The 22869-nt window shown below is 48.0% G+C and overlaps 1 protein-coding gene across 4 annotated transcripts in view; it reads left to right on the top strand.

Annotated features, from left to right (window-relative positions):
* Positions 1-22247, top strand: part of LOC137431219 (NFX1-type zinc finger-containing protein 1) — a 161976-nt gene extending 139729 nt beyond the window's left edge. For all 4 annotated transcript variants that reach the window (XM_078781687.1, XM_078781688.1, XM_078781689.1 and 1 more), the window contains 2 exons: positions 10483-10578; positions 18720-22247. In XM_078781687.1, coding sequence (XP_078637813.1) covers positions 10483-10578; positions 18720-20903 — 2280 coding nt within the window. In that variant the 3' untranslated portion in view covers positions 20904-22247. The remainder of the gene's footprint in view (positions 1-10482; positions 10579-18719) is intronic.
* Positions 22248-22869: the final 622 nt, after the last annotated feature.

A 22869-nucleotide genomic window follows, 5' to 3' on the forward strand; every position in this document is an offset into this window, starting at 1 on the left:
AAGGTGGATGGAGGTTATGTTTTCATCCCTGTCTGTCTGTTTGTTTGTGAACAAGATATCTCAAAAAGTTGTGGACGGATTCGGACGAAATTTGGCAGAGAGGTAGCATATGTGACGAGGCCATAGTCCATGAGCTAGAGGGGCCCAACTAGCACCCTCCCCCCACCCCCACCAATCAACGAAACTACATTTTTTTGAAAGTTTGAAATGTACTGTTTGAGAAATTATATGTAAACATGCGATAAATTGGGACTCAGTATGGATTTTGAGAGCCTGAAAGTTTATATTTCCTCTGTTATGATGGTATATTGGTTATACTGTTATGTATACATTGTTATATTGTTATGATGGTATATTGGTTATATTGGATGTCATGATGGTTATACACGATGGTATACATAAGCAGAAGAATTTGTTTTTTAATCCAACCAAAGATGGCTGACTGGCGGCCTTTAACTACAGTGCATTCAGAAAGTATTCAGACCCCTTCACTTTTTTCACATTTTGTTATGTTGCAGCCTTATGCTGAAATCGTTTAAATTCATTTTTTCCCTCATCAATCTACACTCAATACCCCATAATGACAAAAAGAAAACAGGATTTTAGAAAGTTTTGCAAATTTAATAAAAAGAAAAAACTGAAATATCACATTGACATAAGTATTCATACCCTTTGCTATGACACTTGAAATTTAGCTCAGGTGCCTCCCATTTCTCTTGATCATCTTTGAGATGTTTCTACACCTTGATTGGAGTCCACCTGTGGTAAATTCAATTGATTGGACATGATTTGGAAAGGCACACACCTGTCTATATAAGGTCTCACAGCTGACAATGCATATCAGAGCAAAAACCAAGCCATGAGGTCGAAGGAACTGCCTGCAGAGCTCAGAGACAGGATTGTGTCGAGGCACAGATCTGGAGAAGCCTACAAAAAAATTTCTGCTGCATTGAAGGTTCCCAAGAGCACAGTGGCCTCCATAATTCTTAAATGGAAGAAGTTTGGAACAACCAGGACTCTTCCTAGAGCTGGCCGCCCGGCCAAACTGAACAATCGGGGGAGAAGGGCCTTGGTAAGAGAGGTGACCAATAACCCGATGGTCACTCTGGCTGAGCTCCAGAGATCCTGTGTGAAGATGGGAGAAACTTCCAGAAGGACAACCATCACTGCAACACTCCACCGATCTGGGCTTTATGGCAGAGTGGCCAGACGGAAGCCAAACAGTTCAATCTTTGTTTTATCAGACCACAGAATCTTGTTTCTCACAGTCTGAGAGTCCCTTAGGTGCTTTTTTGCAAACTCCAAGCGGGCTTTCATGTGTCTTTCACTGAGGAGAGGCTTCCGTGTTTGAGACCTGGCGGAGGTATGCTCTATGCTGAGTTTTAATATGTGGCATTTTGACCCCAGGGGCAGGGCCGTAAATGATACTGCTTTCACATCTTCTTGCCATGTGGTCCCCCTTTGTGGATCAGCATCTCATCCATGAGCAAGCAGGTTTTGACCTTGAAAGTTCTGCACAAAGCAGCTCCTGAATTTCACCCAATTCATTGAGGATAGTTGTGAGAAGGGGCTGATAACTGGTGCTGCCTTTGCTGACCTGACTTGACTGTGGCATAAGACAGTGTACCACAGGATTTGTGTGCAGAAGTTATTCCAGATAACAAAAGATGCAAGACTGACAGATCTGATTCAAAACATGCTGACCAGTAGACGTTTCCTCGTGGACCTGAGGGGTAAATGCAGCAAATGGTATAAGAGTATTGCATAAACAGAAGAATGGACTATCTCAGGGCAGTGTTCTTGCTCCTTTACTGTTTAATGTCGACACAAATGATCAACCCATACATCTACACGACTGGTCAAAAGTTTTAGAACACCTCAATTTTTCCAGTTGTTATTGACATTTACGCAGTTTAATGTCCAGTGAATAACCTGAAATGGTACAAAGGTAAGCAGTAACCTGCTCGAGGTTAAAAAAAAGTTTAGGTTAGCAAAAACGGGAAAATAATGTAAATTGCACAGTTATATTGTAAAAAAAGGCCTTCTTCAGGGAGCATGTAATGGGTTAATAACTTACAGCTGTTCTGCAGAATGTAAGTAAATTAAGCCTTGAAAGTTGATGCAAACAATTCCTACAGGTGTCCCAACCTCTGCTGATTACTTGATTACAAACCCCCTGTCTGTATAAAAGCAGTATTGGAACAAACTGTTATTACACCCTCTGAAGCATTATTTGGACAATATTGCACTGCAGGAAGTAGTATATTGGAAACTGGAGGAAACTGACAGGAAGAGGTCTGGCAGACCCAAGGCCACAACACAATCAGAAGACAAGTTTCTGAGAGTCAACAGCTTGCGTGATAGGTGGCTCACAGGACAACAGCTTCAAGCACAGCTTAACACTGGTCGAAGTAAGCAAGTCTCAGTTTCAACTGTGAAGAGAAGACTTCGAGCTGCAGGTTTGACAGGTCGAGTGGCAGTAAGAAAGCCATTGCTAAGATGGCAAAATAAGAAAAAGAGGCTTGCCTGGGCCAAGAAGCACTGCCAGTGGACTACTGAAGACTGGAAGAAGGTCTTATGGACCGATGAATCAAAATTTGAAATCTTTGGTTCGTCACGCAGGGTTTTTGTGCACCGTCGAGTAGGTGAAAGGATGGTTCCTCAGTGTGTGACACCAACTGTCAAACATGGAGGAGGAAGCGTGATTGTCTGGGGATCTTTTGCTGGATCCAGAGTCGGCGACTTGCACAGAGTGACTGGCACCATGAACCAAAAGGGAACAAAGACAACAACAACAACATGCATTTTACGGCCATTTTCCCTGCTAGAGCGGGGGTTAGCCTTGCGGTCCCCATGACAATCTTCTCCATTTTGCCCTATTTTCTGCATCTCTCCTTGTTAACCCCCTTGCCCGCATTTCTTCTTCCACCATCTTTAGCCAAGTCTTTCTCGGTCTTCCCCGTCCTCTACTTCCTTCGACATTCATTTCCATCACTCTTCTCAACCAGTCACTTTCATCCTTCCTCAACACATGACCAAACCATCTCAACCTGTTCCTCTTCACAGCATCAATCACAGGCAACATTCCCATCATCTTTCGCAATTCATCATTTGTCTTCCTCTCTCTCAACGATACTCCGCACATCCATCGAACCATTCGCATTTCCACCCTTTCCAGCCTTCGTTGCTGCTCTACGTTCATTACCCATGTCTCGCTCCCATAAGTCATAACACTTCTCACACATGCAGCATACACCTTTCCCTTCAGCTTCAACGACACTCCCTTCCTCATCAGCACGCCACTCAGTTCCCGAAACTTCTTCCATGCACATCTCACTCTTGCAACCGTTGCCGAGTCTGATCCACCTTCTCCATTCAGCATGTCTCCTAGGTAGCAAAATGTTTTCACACCTTCCAGCTTCACGCTGTCTCCAAGATCCAACTCAACATTTCCTCCATCTGCAGCTCCCTCTGTGCACACCTTACATTGGAATGTAGATGCCACACTGGTTAATGACCCTCTCAGACCACTACATTTTTGATGAACCCACTAAGCGCACATTGTACATTGAATGGAGTTCACTCCGACACCCTTCCTGCACACAGCACATGGCCACTTCCCAGGTCTTTCCATCTCACCACATGCTTTACCACTTGCCATCACCTTCGTCTTTCCGATATTCACCTTCAGATCTTTTGTCTCCATACATTCCTTCCACTTGTTCATCTTTTCCTTCAGTCCATCCATACTTTCCACAATCAACACCAGATAATCTGCATACAACAACTCCCAGGGTAAACCCTCCTTTATGTTCTGAGCCAGCACCTCCATCACAGCTACAAATAGTAGTGGACTTAGTACCGACCCCTGATGCACTCCCACCTTCACCTCAATCTCACCACTGTTCCCGTCCTTCGTCCTTACAGCTGTGCACGCTCTTTTGTACATTGCCATCACTACTCTGATCAACCATTCCTCCATTCCTAACTTCCTCAATGCCCATGTCAATACTTCGCGTGGAACCCTATCGAATGGTTTCTCCAGATCAACAAACCCAAGAAACAACTTCTTCCTCTTCTCCATGTACTTCTCCTGCAACTGCCTCACAATAAAAAGCACGTCTGTCATTCCTCTTCCTGGCATAAATCCAAACTGCATTTCGTCGATCTTCACCTTCTTCCTTATCCTCCTCTCCAACACCCTTTACAATACCTTAATTCCATGCTCCAATAACTTTATCGCTCGGTACGAGCCATACTCCAGAGGGTCACCTTTCCCCTTGTATAGAGGGGTGAGGGTACTCAGTTCCCAATCCACTGGAATGCGGCCTTCTTTCACCACCAGATTGCAGATCTCTGTCATTCTCTTCACACCCCAACTTCCTGCTGCCTTCACCATATCTCCCACAACTCCCGTCGGCCCTCCCGCTTTTCTACTCTTCATTGCTTTTATCGCTTCCTCAACTTCCTTCTCAGTTATCTTCTCTGCCGGTCCTAAAACTGGGTTACTCTCTATGTTTCCATCCCATTCATTCTCTGTATTCAACAGCATTTCCATATATCTTTTCCATCTTCCTTTAATTCCATCTGTGTCCACAACAATTTGTCCCACTTTATCCTTCAAGCAACTCACCCCCATCACATCACACCTCTCTTTCGCTATCTGCTTTGCAATCCTGAATACCGCTCTCTGACCCTCTTCCGAATCCAAGCTTTCTCCGAACATTTTCCGACATGCCTCCTGCGCCTTTGCTACCTCTTTCTTTGCAGCCTTCTTGGCTGCCTTATAACTTTCATGCTCTGCTTTTTCTGCTCCCGTACCCTTCGCCTTCTGCCACTCCTTCAACTTCTTCCTCTTCTCGTCAATCCTCTTTCCAACTTCCTCATCCCACCACCATGTTTCCGAGTGCCTCGGTGGTCCTTTTGTCCATCCACATACCTCACCAAACGGCTCCCAACAGACTATCTTTCATTGACATCCAACCACGTTCAAGCTCAACCACATCATCCTCTATGCTACTCAGCCTCTCTTTTAATGCCCCCCTTACTGTCACCTCTTTCAACCTCCACACCTTCATTCTCGGTTGGTACTTCACCCGCCGAGCTCTCCTTGCACCTTTCACCCTTATGTCGCAGACAACCAAGTGGTGCTGTGAAACAGCCTCCTCCCCCGGGATCACCTTTGTGTCCCGGAGGTGCCCCCTATCTCGCCTACACACCATCAGGTAGTCAACGGTTGTCGTCGACCCACCTGACGTGTATGTAACAAGCTTATTATCCTTTTTCTGGAACTGAGTATTACAAATCAACAAATCAGCTCCATCAGCAAACTCCAAAATCCTTTCACCTTCTCCATTTCTTACACCATATCCGTAACCCCCATGAACTCCCTCAAAACCGTCCATACTCCTTCCCACATGTCCATTTAGGTCTCCTCCTACCACAACAACTTCCTCATCTTTCACGTTTTCCATCAGCTTCTCTATCGCACACCAGAACTTGTCCTTCTCTTCATCGCTCCGACCAACCTGCGGAGCATATCCCGAGATGACGTTCACCAAGAGCTTTCCAATCATCATTTTCACCATCATCAACCTATCACTCACTCTAATCACACTCACCACACTGTCTACAAACTCCTCAGAAAAAAGGACACCAACACCATTCATGCCCTCCGGGCACCCTTGCCACACAAACTTGTATTTCTGTCCCTGCCTACCCTTCACCATTCTCACACCACTTCCCTTCCATCTCGTCTCTTGCACACAACATATGTCCACTCTTCTTCTGACCAATACTTCCACCACTTCTCCTGATCTCCCTGTCATTGTCCCTACATTCCATGTCCCAAACCTCAGAAACCGATCTCCACTTCGGGCTGTACCCTGCCCATCTGTAGTTGTAATTGTCATGGTTCTCTTTTTGAGGCAATGTTTTTATGGCCGGATGCCCTTCCTGACGCCAACCCTCTTAGTCGCCTCTTACGACACGCAGGGATACGGTGTACCTATTCTAACCAGGGTACACACCGGGATAAAGCTTTGATTAAAACCAAACGGGTTTAATCCCGAACAAATAAACGGAGAATGAAATCAATAATAACTATATACAATGAAGTAAAATAAATCCGATAAAAACTAAGGCGTCAAGTCACAAGCACAGACGGGGCGAGGGACACAAAATGGCGACTTATCTCTGGTGGCAGCGGTTGAGAGGATGGGCACGGAGCAGGCGATGAGAGGATGGGCATAGAGCAGGCGATGAGATGAGCAGGACGACGAAGAGATGATGAGACGAACAGGACCATCAACAGGCAATGGTGGAGGATGATAACACCAAGGCCAAAGTAGGCAAGCAGGATGACCTCCTTAAAGCTCTCCTTCTTAGGAAGACCAATCTCCTCAGAATACCAGTTCTCACCAAAAACGTGAGCTCCTCTCCTCAGGCTCACGGTACAGTTAATTCTCCTCAGGCTCACGGTACAGTTAATTCTCCTCAGGCTCGCGGTACAGTTAATTCTCCTCAGGCTCGCGGTACAGTTAATTCTCCTCAGGCTCGCGGTACAGTTAATTCTCCTCAGGCTCGCGGTACAGTTAATTATCCTCAGGCTTGCGGTCCAGTTAATTCTCCTCAGGCTCGCGTTACAGTTAATTCTCCGTACTCCACGTGAGCTCCTCAGCACACGCCAGAATGCGCCATCGCCATCTTGAATCCCAAAGAACCAAAACCAAAAGGTTCATCATGAACCAAAAGGGAAACCACAGCATTTTGTAGCGCCATGCAATACCCTCTGTTACACGCCTAGTTGGTCAGGGGTTCATCCTACAGCAAAAAATGACCCTAAACACACCTCCAGGCTATATCAAAACTACCTTCGAGGAAAAGAACAAGACGGTCAGCTTCAAATCATGGAATGGCCAGCACAGTCTCCAGACTTAAACCCCATCGAACTGATTTGGGATGAACTGGACAGAAGGGTGAAAGCAAAGCAACCTACAAGTGCAACACATTTGTGGGAACTTCTGCCACTGTGTTGGGAAGAACCTCCCGAACAATATTTGATTTCCATTGTAGAAAGAATGCCACGAGTGTGTTCGGCGGTTATATCTGCAAAAGGTGGCTACTTTGCTGAGTCAAAAATGTAAATTAAATTTTGTTAAACAAAATGATTCTATGATTTCTTTATCTCCAATTGTTTATTTGTTCTATGCTTAATTTCAGAGTACATTGAGACATTAAAATGCGTAAATTTCAATACAAACTGGAAAAATTGAGGTGCTCTAAAACTTTTGACCGGTAGTGTAAGCACCAGAAGTTTCCTGTATACTGAAGTTGTTCTTGTTTTATATGCAGCCTGTGGTTGCTAGTTGCATGTTCCTGCAAGCGTGGCTATGCCGCTGATGCAGTGTCCCTGCTGCCAGTAAGCTGGAACTCATTTTTCCAACCTCGAAAGGACGACAGGCTGAGTCGACCCACCTGGCATTATTTCAATGGCACAACAGGGGCTCAAACTCAAGAGCCAAATATCTCAAACTAGCTACCTTGACCGTTAAGCCAACACCAGGCTTCGTAGGCTAATGATCTCTGCATTGCATCCCAGAATCAAGCCTTTGAGAAAGTGGAGCGGTCCCTCACTGATGCACTAGCTACTATTCTATCAACCATTTGTGGGTTAATCCAGAGAAGATGCAAATCAGTGCCTTCATCTTAAGAACAGGGATGCAAACCAAAAGCTGAATGTCCACTGGGATGAGAGAAGACTGACTCACAACCCCAAGCCAATATACCTTGGTGTTACCCTGGACTGCACTCTCAGCTACAAAGATCATGTCTTTAAGACAAATACGAAGGTAGGAGCCAGCAACATCTTGAGGAATTTGGTCAACTCTAAATGGGGAACAGACCCAAGGACCGTTCGAAGTACTGCACTCGCCTTGTGCTATTCAACAGAGGAATATGCTTTTCCTGCTTAGAGCCATTCATCACATGCCAAAAAGATGGATCCAGTCCTCAACATGGCCTGCAGAGCTATTTCTTATTGTCTTAAACCTCTATTTGCTATGTAGTATTGCTCCACCCTCATTCAGAGTGCAGTCTCCTCACAAATAGAAAGAACGAAGCAAGAACGTGGTTCTCACCAACCACTCTTTCAACATGGCATAGTAGTATACAAGAGGTTGAAGTCCAGGAATAGTTTCCTTCATGCTATTCAGCCCCTGGGTGGTAACCCCCACAGCACAGGATAGATACTTGGTCAATGTACCTGCAATCAAGACCTCACAAGCTGTAACCTGACCTTGAGGAGTCCCTGCCAAAGGAGCCAAAGGAGTGAAACATGGCTGACCTGGCTGTATCAGCCGTCTCAATACTGGAGTCCGACACTTCAGGGCCCTTTTGTAGAAGTGGGGATATCATCCAAATGGCCCTATCAATTGTGACTGTGGAGAGGCTCCTCAAACAATGGAGCACCTCCTAGTTTGCTCTCTTACTAGAGCCTTGTGGGCCAGATGACCTGAAGGCTCTCAACTCTTATGCCAGAGCCTGTATTTTGCAGTGGCTGGGAAAAGTGTAGTGACATGAAAAAGAAGAAGCCATGCGGTGATCATAACTACTAAGTTTGGTAAATGTATGCTCAACCGTTTCGGAAGAGATACAATGTGACAGACGGACAGAAGGATAAACGGAGCCAATTACAATATCCCCCCATTTTAGCTCACCTTGGCGTAGTTCCAGGTTCCAAAGTTCCAACGTAGTTTCAGGCAGCTTATGGGATGGCGCATAGTCGGTCCGTAAACACTTGCAACTTCTTCTCTGAAACTGCTGATGGAATTGTGACCGAGCTTGGCTAAAATTATATTTGATATGTTGCAACTCAAGTTTGTTCACAGCATTAGATACATCGGGGTCTAAGGGGGTCTACCAGGGGTCGAAGTGGGTCCAGGTTTGACCTCCCCCTCCCCCCACCTCCAAAATAGGTATTTGCTCTCTTCTCAGAGACTACATAAGCAATTCCAATGAAACTTGACCACAACCTTCATCACCCGTGATGCATCAAAGTTTGTGCACGGCATTAAAAATAATTGGGCCCTGAAGGAGGTATACGGGGGGAGGGGCGTGGAGGAGGGATGGTTGTCCCCCAGAATAGGTGTCTCCTTCCTACTCAGAAACTACACATACAATTCTGATTAAACTTGACAACAACATTCCGTTCATCATCCATGATGTACCAATGTTTATTCACAGCATTAAAAATTCAGGGTCTAAGGTGGTCGGTCTACAGGGGGGTTGCCCCCAAAATAGGTATTTGCTTTCTTCTTTTTTTGTTGGTTTGTTTAAATTATTATGATTATGTTAGTATGATTCTACATGCTGCCCTGTGTCCTAGCAACCATTGAAATTGGTTTAAAATACTGTGATACTGTTTAAAATACCTTTAGTCAGCGTAGTATACTGCTTTATTCTTCCAGATGAGCACCCAGGGATATTGCCCCGATTTCTTTCAAAAATCCGAAGGTGCTGGAGGCATTATGTTTTTGGGTTGTCCATCTGGCTGGCCGGCTGGCCGTCTGTCCGTCTGTGATCAATGTTTGTTACCGCAATAACTTCTGAACCACTGAAGGGATTTTAACCAAACTTAGTAGAAAGGTGAATTTTGATGCAAAGGTTAACTGATTCGATATTTTGGGATCAAAGGGTTAAAGGTCATGTGACCTTTTGCTTAAAGTAGCAGATTTTTGTTGCTATGATAACTCGTGAACCGCTGAAGGGATTTTGACCAAACTTGGCATAACTATGGACTGTAATACAACGATAAAATTGTAGATTGAACAGGACAGAGTTAATGAAATTATTTGCAGGAAACTTCGTGGACAGGTTGGGTGTGTGACAAAGACGAATTGATTTGATTTTGGTGAAGATCCGGATTCAGATACTAGAATATTTTAAGTGATTCTTCACTATTGAGAGATGGGGCCAAAAACAATATATAGCACACTATCTCAATGTTGTGGGCTGATTCTGATGAAACTTTGTGGATGAGTTTGGTTGGTAACAAGAACAAGCCAATTAGGTTTTGGTTAAGGTCTGGATGCAGATCCAGCCTAATATTGGGATACAAAATGTAAACTGTTCAGCCTGGCAGAGGTACGCACTCTACCAAGTGTCCTTCTAGTTTCCCTCTGTCGTGTCCCTCTATCCTGCTGTTGGTGTGCGTCCCCTCTTGTTATGTTATGGGGTGGTCCATTCTGTGCTCTAGCTCCTTTACGAGCCTCAGTGTTCCAGATAACAAAAAATACTCTTCAAATTTTACATGGAGGTACCTTCATCCATTGCGCCCAGAAACCTTTTTTAATCTCACATGTGAAGGGCAACCATTAGGATGATGACGATGACATTACTGTGCATCTATAATGTAACTTGCTGTAACTTTTAATAGGCACTTATGCATCTGTATAAATTTATGTAATTATGATTGTTTTTCAGCATCGCATGAGGCCAGAAATTGCAACTCTGATTGTTCCACATATTTACAAGCAGCTGAACAATCATCCTTCTGTGAGCAAGTTTGAAAACATCAAGGTACTTTATATGCAACTCAATTTGCTTAACGATTTGGAAAACATAGTTTAAATACAATGTTCGAGCAATGTGTTGGATAAGTACATGTTGAAGCATAATCTTTAGTAACAAAATGCAGATTTAAAAAAGCAAAGTGAGTCAGGGATTTCGTATTGAAAGTTATTTACCTTCAAATATATTTTGTGGTAATTACGACTTGCTTTTTACTTTACTTTGGCATTCGGGAAGAGTTATTATTTTCTTATTTACTATCTTAGTTTTTGGGCATAAAGGGTCAGGATAGCCATTTGCCTTTAATACACACATAAGATGGTCCATTTCTTGAATCTTTCCTTTTATTGGGGATGGTAAGTCTCGCGATCTCGCGAAGTGTACGTAAGATGGACAATACAGGGACTTTCAGGAAAGAAAACGGAAAAGGAAAAAGAAAAACTTCACATGACAGAGGATGCCCAGTCGGTGACTGGTTGTGGAGGCCAGCTTGGAAATGTTGTTTTCTCAGGAAAGATCATGGCAGATAGTGAAACCCAAAAGCTTGAGTGACAGAACTTCTTCAAGAGGATTGTTCAGAAAGTGGATGGGAGGGGTTTTCATATGGTCTTTTCAGAGAGACATAATGAGAGTGTGAGATTTGTCAGGATTGAAAGACATGTTCCACGTGTTTGACCAGTTTGTGATTTTATTCAGGTCTGAAGAAAGTGAAGAGGCCACTGCCTGCCCCATCTGAGTGATGAGATATATAGCTGCAGACAGTGGAGTCGTCAGCAAAGAGATAGAGAGGATTTTCCAGAAAGACGGAGAAATCTTTAATGAAGGCCATAAAAGGCACAGGGCCCAGAAACACTGCCTTGAAGAACTCCAGCCTGGACAGGAAGAGGAGATGAGAGAATTCCATTTCATGCTTATCTGCGTCTCAAACATCTGCGTCTCAAACAGACGACCACAGCAAATTTGCCTGACCTTGGTGGCCAAGCAAGCCGACAGCCAATTCACTTTTCACGGGGGTGGTTAAGTGAGCCAACCGGCATTTCACTTTTCACAAGCGCCTTAATGTGTGGACCCAAAACCACCCATCTAGCGGATTTATTTGCCAATTGTCTATGCGCTATGGAACCCCATGTGCCTTTCCTCCGGCTGCACCTGGAACCGGAAATCCCTCGATCAACCAGATTCTCGATCAACCAGACCCTCGATCAACCAGAAAATCCCTCGATCAAGCATATTTTATATTATAACATCAAAGGCAAAATTATGCCGCTATATGTTTACCTGTGAAGAAAGATCGGCAGCATATGGGTGGAAACACAAAATCACAATTTTATTGAAATATTAACCAACCAGAAAATGTTTGAACATATGGTAAATGCCAAAAGTGCTCATGCCGAACCCATGGATGTTTTTACATGCAGAGAGGGAGCAGCTTTGTATGGGTGGAAACTCAAAATCATAATTGTATTGAGAAATTTATGAAACCTCCCACCCACCTTAGGACAGACACCCCCTGGGACCCCAAAAGGTTCCACAGAAAGTTTGGCGGGGCTAGCCCTAAAACTGAGGGAGTAGTTTGGAGACGGACAGACACACTGACCGACAGACAGTCTTAATTTATTATATTGATTAATATTGTACTCATAATTGAAATATTCAGTTGGTAAACTATTTGTCATATAATATGGAATATGTTCAGGTTTGTGATATTATATCCATTTATGATGTACTTTTCTCATCTCATGTTGATCGCATTATTCAACTAGAACGCCACTCAGTAGAGCGCATACTCCCGCCATGGGTCAAGTTGGAATAGTACGATTTCACAAAAGTTTGAGGGAGTAGTTCAGTGACAACACAAGACAAGACAACACAAGACAGACACTGCACAGATATATATTTAGAATATATAGAAGATAATGTTTTAAAAAGGCAATTTCACTTACATTTTCGGATTCAGCGTTCAATTTCTATATAAGTGAGTGTATTTTGAGGCATGTGTGACTTCAAATAAAATTGTAAGCCAGGAAAAACGTTCGTTTCATTCCTTAGAGATACAATATGTAAAACTGGCCCAAACGTCAAAATAAAACTCGCTCATTTTAAGTCGTACAAGCTAATGCGATCACTCATTCTTCTGGGAAGAATCCCGTGCACATGCTTGTCACACTTATAACTCACCTAAGTCTTTATAAGTTCATCAAATACTGACACCGTGATTGACATTCGCTGAGCTAAATGTTGATATCTCTTCTGAGGTAAAAACAAAAAACAAAAAAAAAAAAACAGTTGTAAAGCATTATACGTATCAAACGATACATTTTATGAAACGGGGAAACCGTAAACACACTTTGGTGGTTTTCAAATGACAGAATATGTCTTTATTAGAAGAAAAAAAACCAGAACCTTGAAGACGACGCTGCTAACAAAATACACCGCTCTAACGCATAACCACGAGTTTAAACTATATTTACAACAAATATGAAAACTATTTTCATATCACAATGTTAAATATAGAATATATAGAAGATAATGTTTAAAAAAATGAGCCCTATCTTCCAATGGTGAAAAATCCTTCAAAAACTTCCTGGATCTGGAAAAATATCCTGAGCTTCACCAAAAACTAATCAATTCTTCCTTATCCCAAGGGAAATTATCCCACCAACTTTCATACAAATCCGTTCAGAACTTTTCCAGATATCTTGTTCACAAACACACGAACACACACACACACGCACACACACACACACGGACACGATCGAATGCATTACTCCCTGGCGGGAGTAATGACATATTGTGGCGGACACATGGGACAATAATTCCGCGCACCAGAAGGTGGTGCGAGCGCCCAGGCGGGGACCGAAGGCACATGCCACGCCCTTCGACCGAGCGGCCACGCCCCGGGACTAGGCGTGGCCTCGGCACATATATGCGGGCTCTAAGCTCGAGCCCGCCCAGTGCTGCAGTTTGAGCTTTCGCAATAAAGACTCTTTTGGTTTTAACAAACGCGTTGTGGCCTACCTCTTTGGCAAGCAAGTTGTGTGCGCAGCACCACACTTCACTGGTGACCCCGATTGGTTCAGCCATTGCTCACCACTGAACGCGCCATGGCCAACAACGCCATCGCAGTAAAACTCCCAGAGTTTTGGGAAGCACAGGCCGATGTGTGGTTCGTGCAGGCCGAAGCGCAATTTCAGCTTCGAGGCATAACGGCGGATGAGACCCGTTACTACCACGTGGTCGCCGCCCGAGTCATGTCCATCCTGCGGCACCCGCCGGCCGACCACAAGTACGAGGTGCTCAAACGTCTCCTCGTCGCCACGTTCGGCCCCACGGAGCTCGAACGGGCCGACCGCCTCCTGGACCTTCCCGAACTCGGCGACACATGACCATCCGTGCGGATGGATTATATGCTGTCGCTGCTGGGTGACCAAGCCCCGGTTTTCTTATTCCGGGCGCTGTTCCTACGCCAGCTACGTCTACAGGTACGCCTCACGCTGGCCGGTTCCAAGATAAGGGAACCCCGCGCCCTGGCCGTAGAGGCCGACAAGTTATTCGCGGCTTGCGACACGCGGTCGAGTTACGGTGCTGCCGTCGTGGATCCCAGGGCAGAGGCTACAGCGTCCCTCGTGGCCGCTGCCGCGCCCCGCCCACCACCACCACCACCACCGCCGCCGAGAAAACCGCCGCCCCCGCCGCCGCAAGCTTGGTGCTATTTCCACACCAGGTTCGGCCACAAGGCTAAGAAGTGTTGCCCGCCGTGCTCGTTTGACAAGTCGGGAAACTACCGGGCCGGCGCCCGTTAGCGGCGCTGAGCGTCGGCCATTCCGGCAGCCTCCTTTTCATCACGGACACCTTGTCCGGGCGCCGTTTCCTTTGCGATACAGGAGCGCAGGTAAGCATCCTCCCCGCCTCCACGTCCGACAAGCGGGCCCGGGCCCCGCTTTGCTTGCCACCAACGGTACACCCATCCGCACATTCGGGAAGCGTTGCCTCTCCCTGCGGTTCGGAGGGCAGCGCTTTCAATGGTCGTTCGTGACTGCCAGCGTGCCGATGGCATTGCTCGGTGCGGACTTCCTATGTGCGAATGGGTTGTTGGTCGACGTAAAGCACAAACGGCTTGTCCAGGCAGAAACCTTTAGCTCGCTCGCTTGTTCGCTGAGCGGCTCATTGAGCGGCTCACCGAGCGGCTTGCCAAGCGGCTTGCTGGAAGGTTCCGTCCCGGCGAGTTTAGTTTGCACGCTTCCGGCAGCGGACGACTTTACCCGCCTCCTCGCCAGTTTCCCGGCCCTCACGCGGCCCACCTTCTCAGCGGTGGCCGTTAAACATGGGGTGGAGCACCATATCCCCACGGTCGGGCCGCCGGTCTATGCCCGGGCACGCCGACTCGAGCCTACGAAGCTCGCCGTGGCGAAAGCGGCGTTCGCCACGCTGGAGCGGCTGGGGATCGTACGGTGCTCCAACAGCGCTTGGGCTTCTCCTCTGCACATTGTGCCGAAGCCCGGCGGGGGATGGCGGCCGTGCGGGGACTACCGCCGGCTCAATGATGCCACCACCCCCGACCGCTACCCGGTCCCATATATTCAGGACCTTTCCGCCCGGTTGGCAAACACGACCATGTTTTCTAAGGTGGACCTCATCCGGGGCTACCACCAGGTCCCCGTCCAACCGGACGACGTCCCGAAGACGGCCGTCATCACCCCTTTCGGCCTCTTCGAGTTCCTAAGAATGCCTTTCGGGTTGAAGAATGCGGCCCAGGCGTTCCAGCGGCTTATGGACAGCGTCTTGCGTGACTTACCTTTCCTGTTTGTCTACCTGGACGACATCCTAGTCGCGAGCGCGTCCCGGGAGGAGCACCTGCTCCACCTCCGCACGCTTTTCGAACGCCTGGGCCAGCATGGCCTAATCATCAACCCCGCCAAGTGCCGTTTCGACGTCGCCACCATCGACTGCTTGGGGCACCGCATCACCAGGCACGGGGCCGTCCCTTTACCGGCCAAGGTGGAGGCGGTCAGGGATTTCCCGCGGCCCCGCACGATCAAGGGGCTCCAGGAGTTCCTGGGCATGGTAAATCTTTACCACCGCTTCGTGCCCCACGTCGCCCAGCTCCTCCGCCCCTTGCACGAGGCCCTCCGGGGCAAGCCGGGCAAAGGTGACATCGCCTGGTCGGAGCCGATGGCCACGGCGTTTGCGGGCACAAAGCTGGCCCTGGCCGACGCCACCATGCTGGCGCACTCGGCGCCCGATGCACCGATCGCCCTCACCACCGACGCGTCGGACGACGTGGTGGGCGCGGTGCACGAGCAATGGGTGCGTGGTGCTTGGCAACCGCTGGCGTTTTTTAGCCGGCAGCTTCGCCCGCATGAACGCCGCTATAGCACCTTTGACCGCGAGCTGCTCGGGCTCCACCTGGCGTTCTGACACTTCCGCCATCTGCTGGAGGGCCGCCCGTTCACGGCTTTCGTCGACCACAAGCCCCTTGTGTTCGCGATGGCCAAGGTCGCCGAGCCATGGTCGGCATGGCAGCAGCGTCACCTCTCTGCCGTGCCCGAGTACACGACGGACATACGTCACGTGGCGGGTAAGGACAACCCGGTGGCGGATTGCCTTTCCCGGTCCGTCGTGCACGCGGTCCACCTCGGGGTCGACTATGCCCGGATGGCAGAGGACCAGACCGCCGACCCCGGCGTCCGGGCCTTGCGGACCGCTGTCACGGGCCTCCGCGTCACCGAGGTGCGGTTCGACGCCGCGGGCGCGGCCCTCCTATGCGACGTCTCCCTCGGCCGGCCTCGCCCCATCGTGCCCACTGGCTGGCGGCGCCCCGTTTTCGATGCCATCCACGGCCTGTCCCACCCGGGCACGAAGGCATCCCAGAAGCTCGTTGCGGCGAAGTTCGCCTGGCATGGCCTCCGGAAGGACGTCCGCGACTGGGCCAGGACGTGCCTCGCGTGCCAGCGCGCAAAGCTCCACCGCCACACCCAGGCCCCGTTGGCCCCGTTTGTGGTGCCCGAGCGTCGGTTCGACCATGTGCACGTCGACTTGGTGGGACCTCTGCCCCCCTCGCAGGGGTTCACCCACCTCCTCACCATGGTCGACCGCACCACACGGTGGCCAGAGGCCGTCCCATTGGCGGCGACGTCTGCGGCTGAGGTGGCGCAAGCCTTTATCGCCACTTGGGTTGCCCGGTTCGGTGCCCCCTCGGACATCTCGTCCGACCGCGGCCCCCAGTTCACCTCGGAGCTCTGGGCTGCGGTGGCGCAAGGGCTCGGGGTGAAACTACACCACACCACGGCCTACCACCCCCAGGCCAATGGCCTGTGCGAGCGCTTTCATCGCTCAATGAAGGCCGCGCTCCGGGCCAGCCTCCGCAACGGCGGCTGGGTGGACAGACTCCCCTGGGTCCTGCTGGGCCTCAGGACGGCGCCCAAGGACGACCTGCGCGCGTCCTCGGCGGAGCTGGTCTTCGGGCAACCGCTGTGGGTACCGGGTGAATTTATCCCCGACTCCACGGCTCCTTGGTCCGCGGCGCGACAGCGCTCCGCCCTTCAGGAGACCACCCGGAGGTTCGCCCCGGTGCCAACGGCACACTACGGTTGCCCGCCTTCCCACGTCGCCCCAGAGCTTCGCACGGCAAAGTACGTCTTCATCCGGCACGACGCCCACCGGGCACCGCTACGGCCCCCGTACGACGGGCCCTTCCGCGTGCTGTAGACCGGGGACAAATTTTTCACCATCGACATCGGCGGTGCCCCGGATTGCATTTCTGTGGACCGCCTCAAGCCAGCCCACCTCGATCCGGACCACCCCCCTCCAGCAGCTCTGCCTCCGCGTCGAGGCCGCCCCCCGGCGGTCGGACCCCCGGCACCCCCCAGCCCTGCCGGCCCGCTACCCCCCAGCCCTGCACCCATCGCCAGGGGGCGTTTCGGCCGGGTCATCCGGCTTCCCCGCAAACTCACCCTTCAGGTGCGCGGGAATTCTGGGGGGGCGCGTGTGGCGGGCACAAGGGGCAATAATTCCGCGCACCATTGGGTGGCGCGAGCGCCCAGGCGGGGATCGAAGGCACATGCCCCGCCCTTCGACCGATCGGCCACGCCCGGGGACCAGGCGTGGCCTCGGCGCATATATGCGGGCTCTAAGCTCGAGCCCGCCCAGTGCTGCAGTACGAGCTTTGGGATAAAGACTCTTTGATATACAAACGCGTTGTGGCCGCCCTCTCTGGCAATCGAGTCATGTGTGCGCAGCACCCACAGTGGATGGATTCGAATGAAATTGGTGGAGAGGTTGGGTATGTTGACAAGGATGAAATTATTAGATTTTCATGAAGGTTCAGATCCAAATCCGGATCCGAGAATTTTTTATGTGTATATTCACCATCGAGAGATAGGGAGCAAACGATGTATAGCATGATATCTCGAAGTTGTGGACAGGTTTGGTGTGTGACAAGGCCGAATCGATTCAATTTTGGTGAAGATCCGAATCTGGATCTGGATCTGATTTTTTTTATTTATTTTTTTGGTGATTCTTCACCATTGAACGATGGGGCCAAAAACGACACATAGCGGGATATCTCAAAAAGTTATCGACGGATTATGACAAAACTAGGTGGATGAGTTGGTTAGATGTCAAGAACAAGCCGATTAGATTTTGGTTCATGTCTGTATCCAGATCTGGCCGATCAGTGGGCTACAAAACATAAACTGTTGAGCCTGGCGGAGTTATGCGCTCTGCTGAGTGCCATTCTTATTTTACTTCCTGGCGGAGGTATGCGCTCTGCCGAGTGCCGTTCTAGTTTTACTTCCTGGCGGACGTATGCGCTCTGCCGAGTGCCGTTCTAGTTTTACTTCCTGGCGGACGTATGCGCTCTACCGAGTGCCATTCTGGTTTTATTTTATTTTCACACAGAATTTATTTACTTCATCCAAACATTTGCCAATCTTTTTGTTTGTTCTTATTTGTGTTACACACTTTGATGTGTAGTGTGTAAGTGAATGTGTTATACTCTATAAAGTACTCTTATATCAGATTTGAAATGTGGAAAGGAAACAAAAAAACAAGGAGTAATCATGAGGAGTGAACTTTTATGAGATACATTGTGTGATTTATCAATGCTTTCCTCTGCTGAATTACAATGAAGTGTCAACATTTCTGTTCAGGGTCTCACTACGAACCTGTTTTTTGTGGAACACGAAGAACCAGAGGAAGGTGTGGAGGACACCAGGAGCCATAACAACCCGCATGAGGCCAGATTTGTGGTGGAGTTTTGCCGGTACCTTCTGATCCAAGGCTATGGGCCTACACAGGTCACTATTCTAACCACCTACACCGGGCAGCTGCTTGCACTGAAGAAACTTATGCAAAGGGATTTCTTTAAGGGCGTACGTGTTTGCGTTGTCGACAAATATCAAGGTGAAGAGAATGACATTGTTCTGCTTTCATTGGTGCGAAGCAACAAAGAAAATTGTACAGGTTTTCTCAAGATTTCCAATCGCATTTGCGTGGCACTGTCACGAGCCAAAAAAGGTTTCTATGCCATCGGAAACGCCAAACTTCTTGCGTCTGCTCCAATATGGGCAGGTATTTTAGATGGGCTAAGAATGCAGAACTGCCTGAAACCATCACTGCCACTGCAATGTCAGATACACAGAAGTCGAGCAATGATAAGCAAAGGGTCAGACTTTGAGCAAGTTGCCCCTGACGGCGGTTGCTCTTTACCTTGTGACACTCGTCTGGAGTGTGGTCATGTCTGTACCCTCTGCTGTCATCCATTTGACAGGAATCACAAGAGGTATCGTTGCTATAAACCTTGCCAAATAATTCACGAGAGTTGTGGCCATGCCTGCCCCAAAGTCTGTTACGTGGATTGTGATGTCTGCACCGTGATGGTTGATAAGACGATACCAAACTGTGGGCATGTACAAACCATGCAATGTTACTTCGATCCAAATTTATTTAAATGTCAGGAATATGTACAAAGGATTCTCCCATGTGGACATGAGAAACAGCTACTTTGCTATCAGAATACCTTTCCCATCTGTTCATCAGTGAAATGCTTGCAAGTGGAAACACCATATCTGTGTGAGAAATATGTTCACTGTGAAATCCAGGTGGATGCGACTTTACCATGTGGCCATCAACAAAATGTCAAGTGCTATCAGAAGAACTGTAGAGAGGTTTGCAAGTGGCCCTGTGAACAACGCCTTCCGTGTGGTCATACTTGTGATAAGAAATGCGAACAGACCTGTGTGGTGGATTGTGCAGTCATGGTAGATGCAACTTTACCATGTGGCCATCAACAAAATGTCAAGTGCTATCAGAAGAACTGTAGAGAGGTTTGCAAGTGGCCCTGTGAACATCACCTTCCATGTGGTCATGCTTGTGATAAGGAATGTGGACAGACCTGTGTGGTGGATTGTGCAGTCATGGTAGATGCAACTTTACCATGTGGTCACAAGCAGGAGGTCATGTGTTATCAGAAGAACAGTACAGATATTTGTGAGTGGCCTTGTGAACGTCAATTGGTTTGTGGGCACAAGTGTGACAAAAAGTGTGGACAAAAATGTACGGAGCAATGTCAACATCCAATAAATGCCACTCTACCATGCGGTCACAAAGAAAATGTCCTGTGTTTCCAACAGAACAACAGTGAAAAGTGCACATCTGCATGTGAGAAATTGCTTCCATGTGGTCACATATGCATATGCAAAGGCAAAGGCAAGTGCAAGGATAAGTGCTCGCCATATTGCTTCGAGGTGGTGGATTTCACATTACCATGTGGTCATCAGATGGAACTCAAATGCTTCATGAGTCAGCTGAAAAATAATTGTCCTCGTCCTTGTAGTCGCATTTTGAGTTGTGGTCATCAATGTACCTTGAGATGCAGACAGCCTTGCACAAATCTTTGCAGAATCCAGAAAGAAGTGATGCTCACCTGTGGTCACCAAAAGGAAATAAAGTGCTTTGAAGAAGGTCTTCCATTGAAATGCTTCCGACCTTGCATGAGGCTGCAAAAGCCTTGTGGTCACCCGTGCCTCAAAATCTGTCATGATGAGTGTGGAGACTGCACCGTGGAGGTTACTCGGATAATGCCGAATTGTGGGCATCTGCAGACTATGTCTTGTCACCAGGAGCTGGAGCTCTTTGATTGTAAGGAAGAGGTTGTTGCAACTCTCCCATGTAACCATCAGAAAATAAAACTCTGCCACGAGATGTCTGACCACCTGTCACCGTGCGATGAGATCAATTGCATTGTGGCCACAAGTGTGGCAAGTGCACCTGTAATCATCAATTCTGAGATGCAGAATGGGAAAGAACAAGGTAGAAGCTGTGAGCCTCTGTAAATCAATGGGGGCTCTGTGTTGTTTGGGGATCATCTTTACAATGCAGTATACACGCTCCGTACTGTAGACAGATACGATTACAGCAGGAATAGAAACAACACTAAATGAGCGATCATTATAACCGTTGTTCATAATCTTTCACTTAACTTGGCAGATACCATAAGGAAACAACGGATTACTTTTGCATCTATATTGTATTTTACATGCATCATCATTGATATGATTCATACTCTTCTTTGCTGTTACTTCTTTGCATTTGACGGTCAATGGCATGGTAAAATTTGGATTACCTAGTCAATTGAATTGCAATCAGCTGTTAATCATTCGCTTTGCCTTTTTTAACTTGTATTGGGGTTATCTCTTGGGTTGTTATTAGGTTTAAGTTTTTGTTAGCTGCTGAGCCAAGGCTAATACACTGCTTTGCTTTTGGTCATTGCCTTTGACGGTGTGTGTCTAGATTCGTTTGACCTAGATTTCAGGGGTATTTTTTGCAAATTGATTCATAATTACAATTTATGTATATGTTGGATTTCAGAAATGGATATACGATTTCATAGCATCATGTTAAAATGCATCATGGCAATATGCAAAATGTTATAAATGACGGTGATTTTGGGGCAAGCAGAGTAATTGTTGGTGGCGGTTCGGTAGAATGTGGATACTTTGTGCTTTCAAGAAGAAGTGGAGATGCTGCTCGTGTGTGTGTGTGTGTGTGTGTGTGTGTGTGTGTGTGTGTGTGTGTGTGTGTGTGTCTCGTTGGTTATCTCCATTTGCGGGTTTTAGGAGGTGGAGTGGGGTCCTCCCAGAACCCAACCAAAGTATCCGCTTCGGTAAGCTTCAGGGTTCATGGACCAAGCTGTTCACCTTTTTCAGAGTTTTGTTCCAAGGACTTTTTTTAGGATCGTCCCCAGATTGCCTCCGGTTGTCGTTAATTTGTGGTAATCTTCCTGGGGATTTGTTTCAAAACTGCAGTGAGGTTCTTCTTTATCATTGCTGTTACTCTTCAGCGTCCAAGATCTCTTCACTTCATTCTTGAGGTCCTGATATTTGGTCATTTTCTTCATTTCTGCGTTATTTAGGCCAAAATTTCTGGGTACTGATATCTCAATCAGCAATGCTCTCTTTTCCTTTTTGTTCCTGAGTGCAATGTTCGGATGCAATGCTTTGTTTTCTATGTTCACGCTCTATGCTATGGAATCATCAGGTCGTACATGAGCGTGATGAGCGTGATGTGTGTGTGCACGAGTGTGCCTTAGCTTAGCTGCCTTGTGAGAATGTACAAAAAGAGTTTTTGAATTTGAATAAACAAAGGAAACAAAATTGCTTTCTTTATTCACAACAAAACATTTGTCCGGGTGTATGACTTTCTCGAAGAACGACGGGATGTGCGATTATATTAACCACTCACAAAAGTACCCGACATTGCCGGGCTATGCAGTCGCTGTGTGCCAGGAATATGAAGAAAGGGGGGCAAGAGAGAGAGAGGGGGGGGGAGGCGAAGGGGAGGGCAAGGAGGTGTAGGGGAGTGGAGGGAGTGAGGAACGGGGAGGGGGAACGGAAGGGGAGAGGGTGAGGCACAGAGGTGGAAAACGGAAGGGAATAGGGTGAGGAACGGGGAGGGAGAACAGTAACAGTGAGGAGTAGAGAGGAGAAAGGGGAAGAGTGAGGGGGAAGGAGAGGAGGAGGAGTGAGGGTGGAGAGGAGTGAAGGGGGAGAGGAGGGAGAGGAGTGAGGGGGGAAGGAGAGGAGGATTGAGTGGGTAAAGGAGAGGAGAATGAGGGGGGAGAGGAGATGGAGTGAAGAGGTGGAGAGGGGTGAGGATGGAAGGAGGAGAGTGAGTGAGGAGAGAAGGGTGAGAGGAGTGAGGGTGGGGAAAGGAGAGGAGTGAGGGTGGGGAAAGGAGAGGAGTGAGGGTGGGGAAAGGTGAGGAGTGATGGGAGAGGAGGGGTTGGAGAAAGGGTGGAGG

Source organism: Myxine glutinosa, chromosome 7 (assembly GCF_964187855.1).
Source record: "Myxine glutinosa chromosome 7, kmMyxGlut1.1, whole genome shotgun sequence".
NCBI classification, from domain to species: domain Eukaryota; kingdom Metazoa; phylum Chordata; class Myxini; order Myxiniformes; family Myxinidae; genus Myxine; species Myxine glutinosa.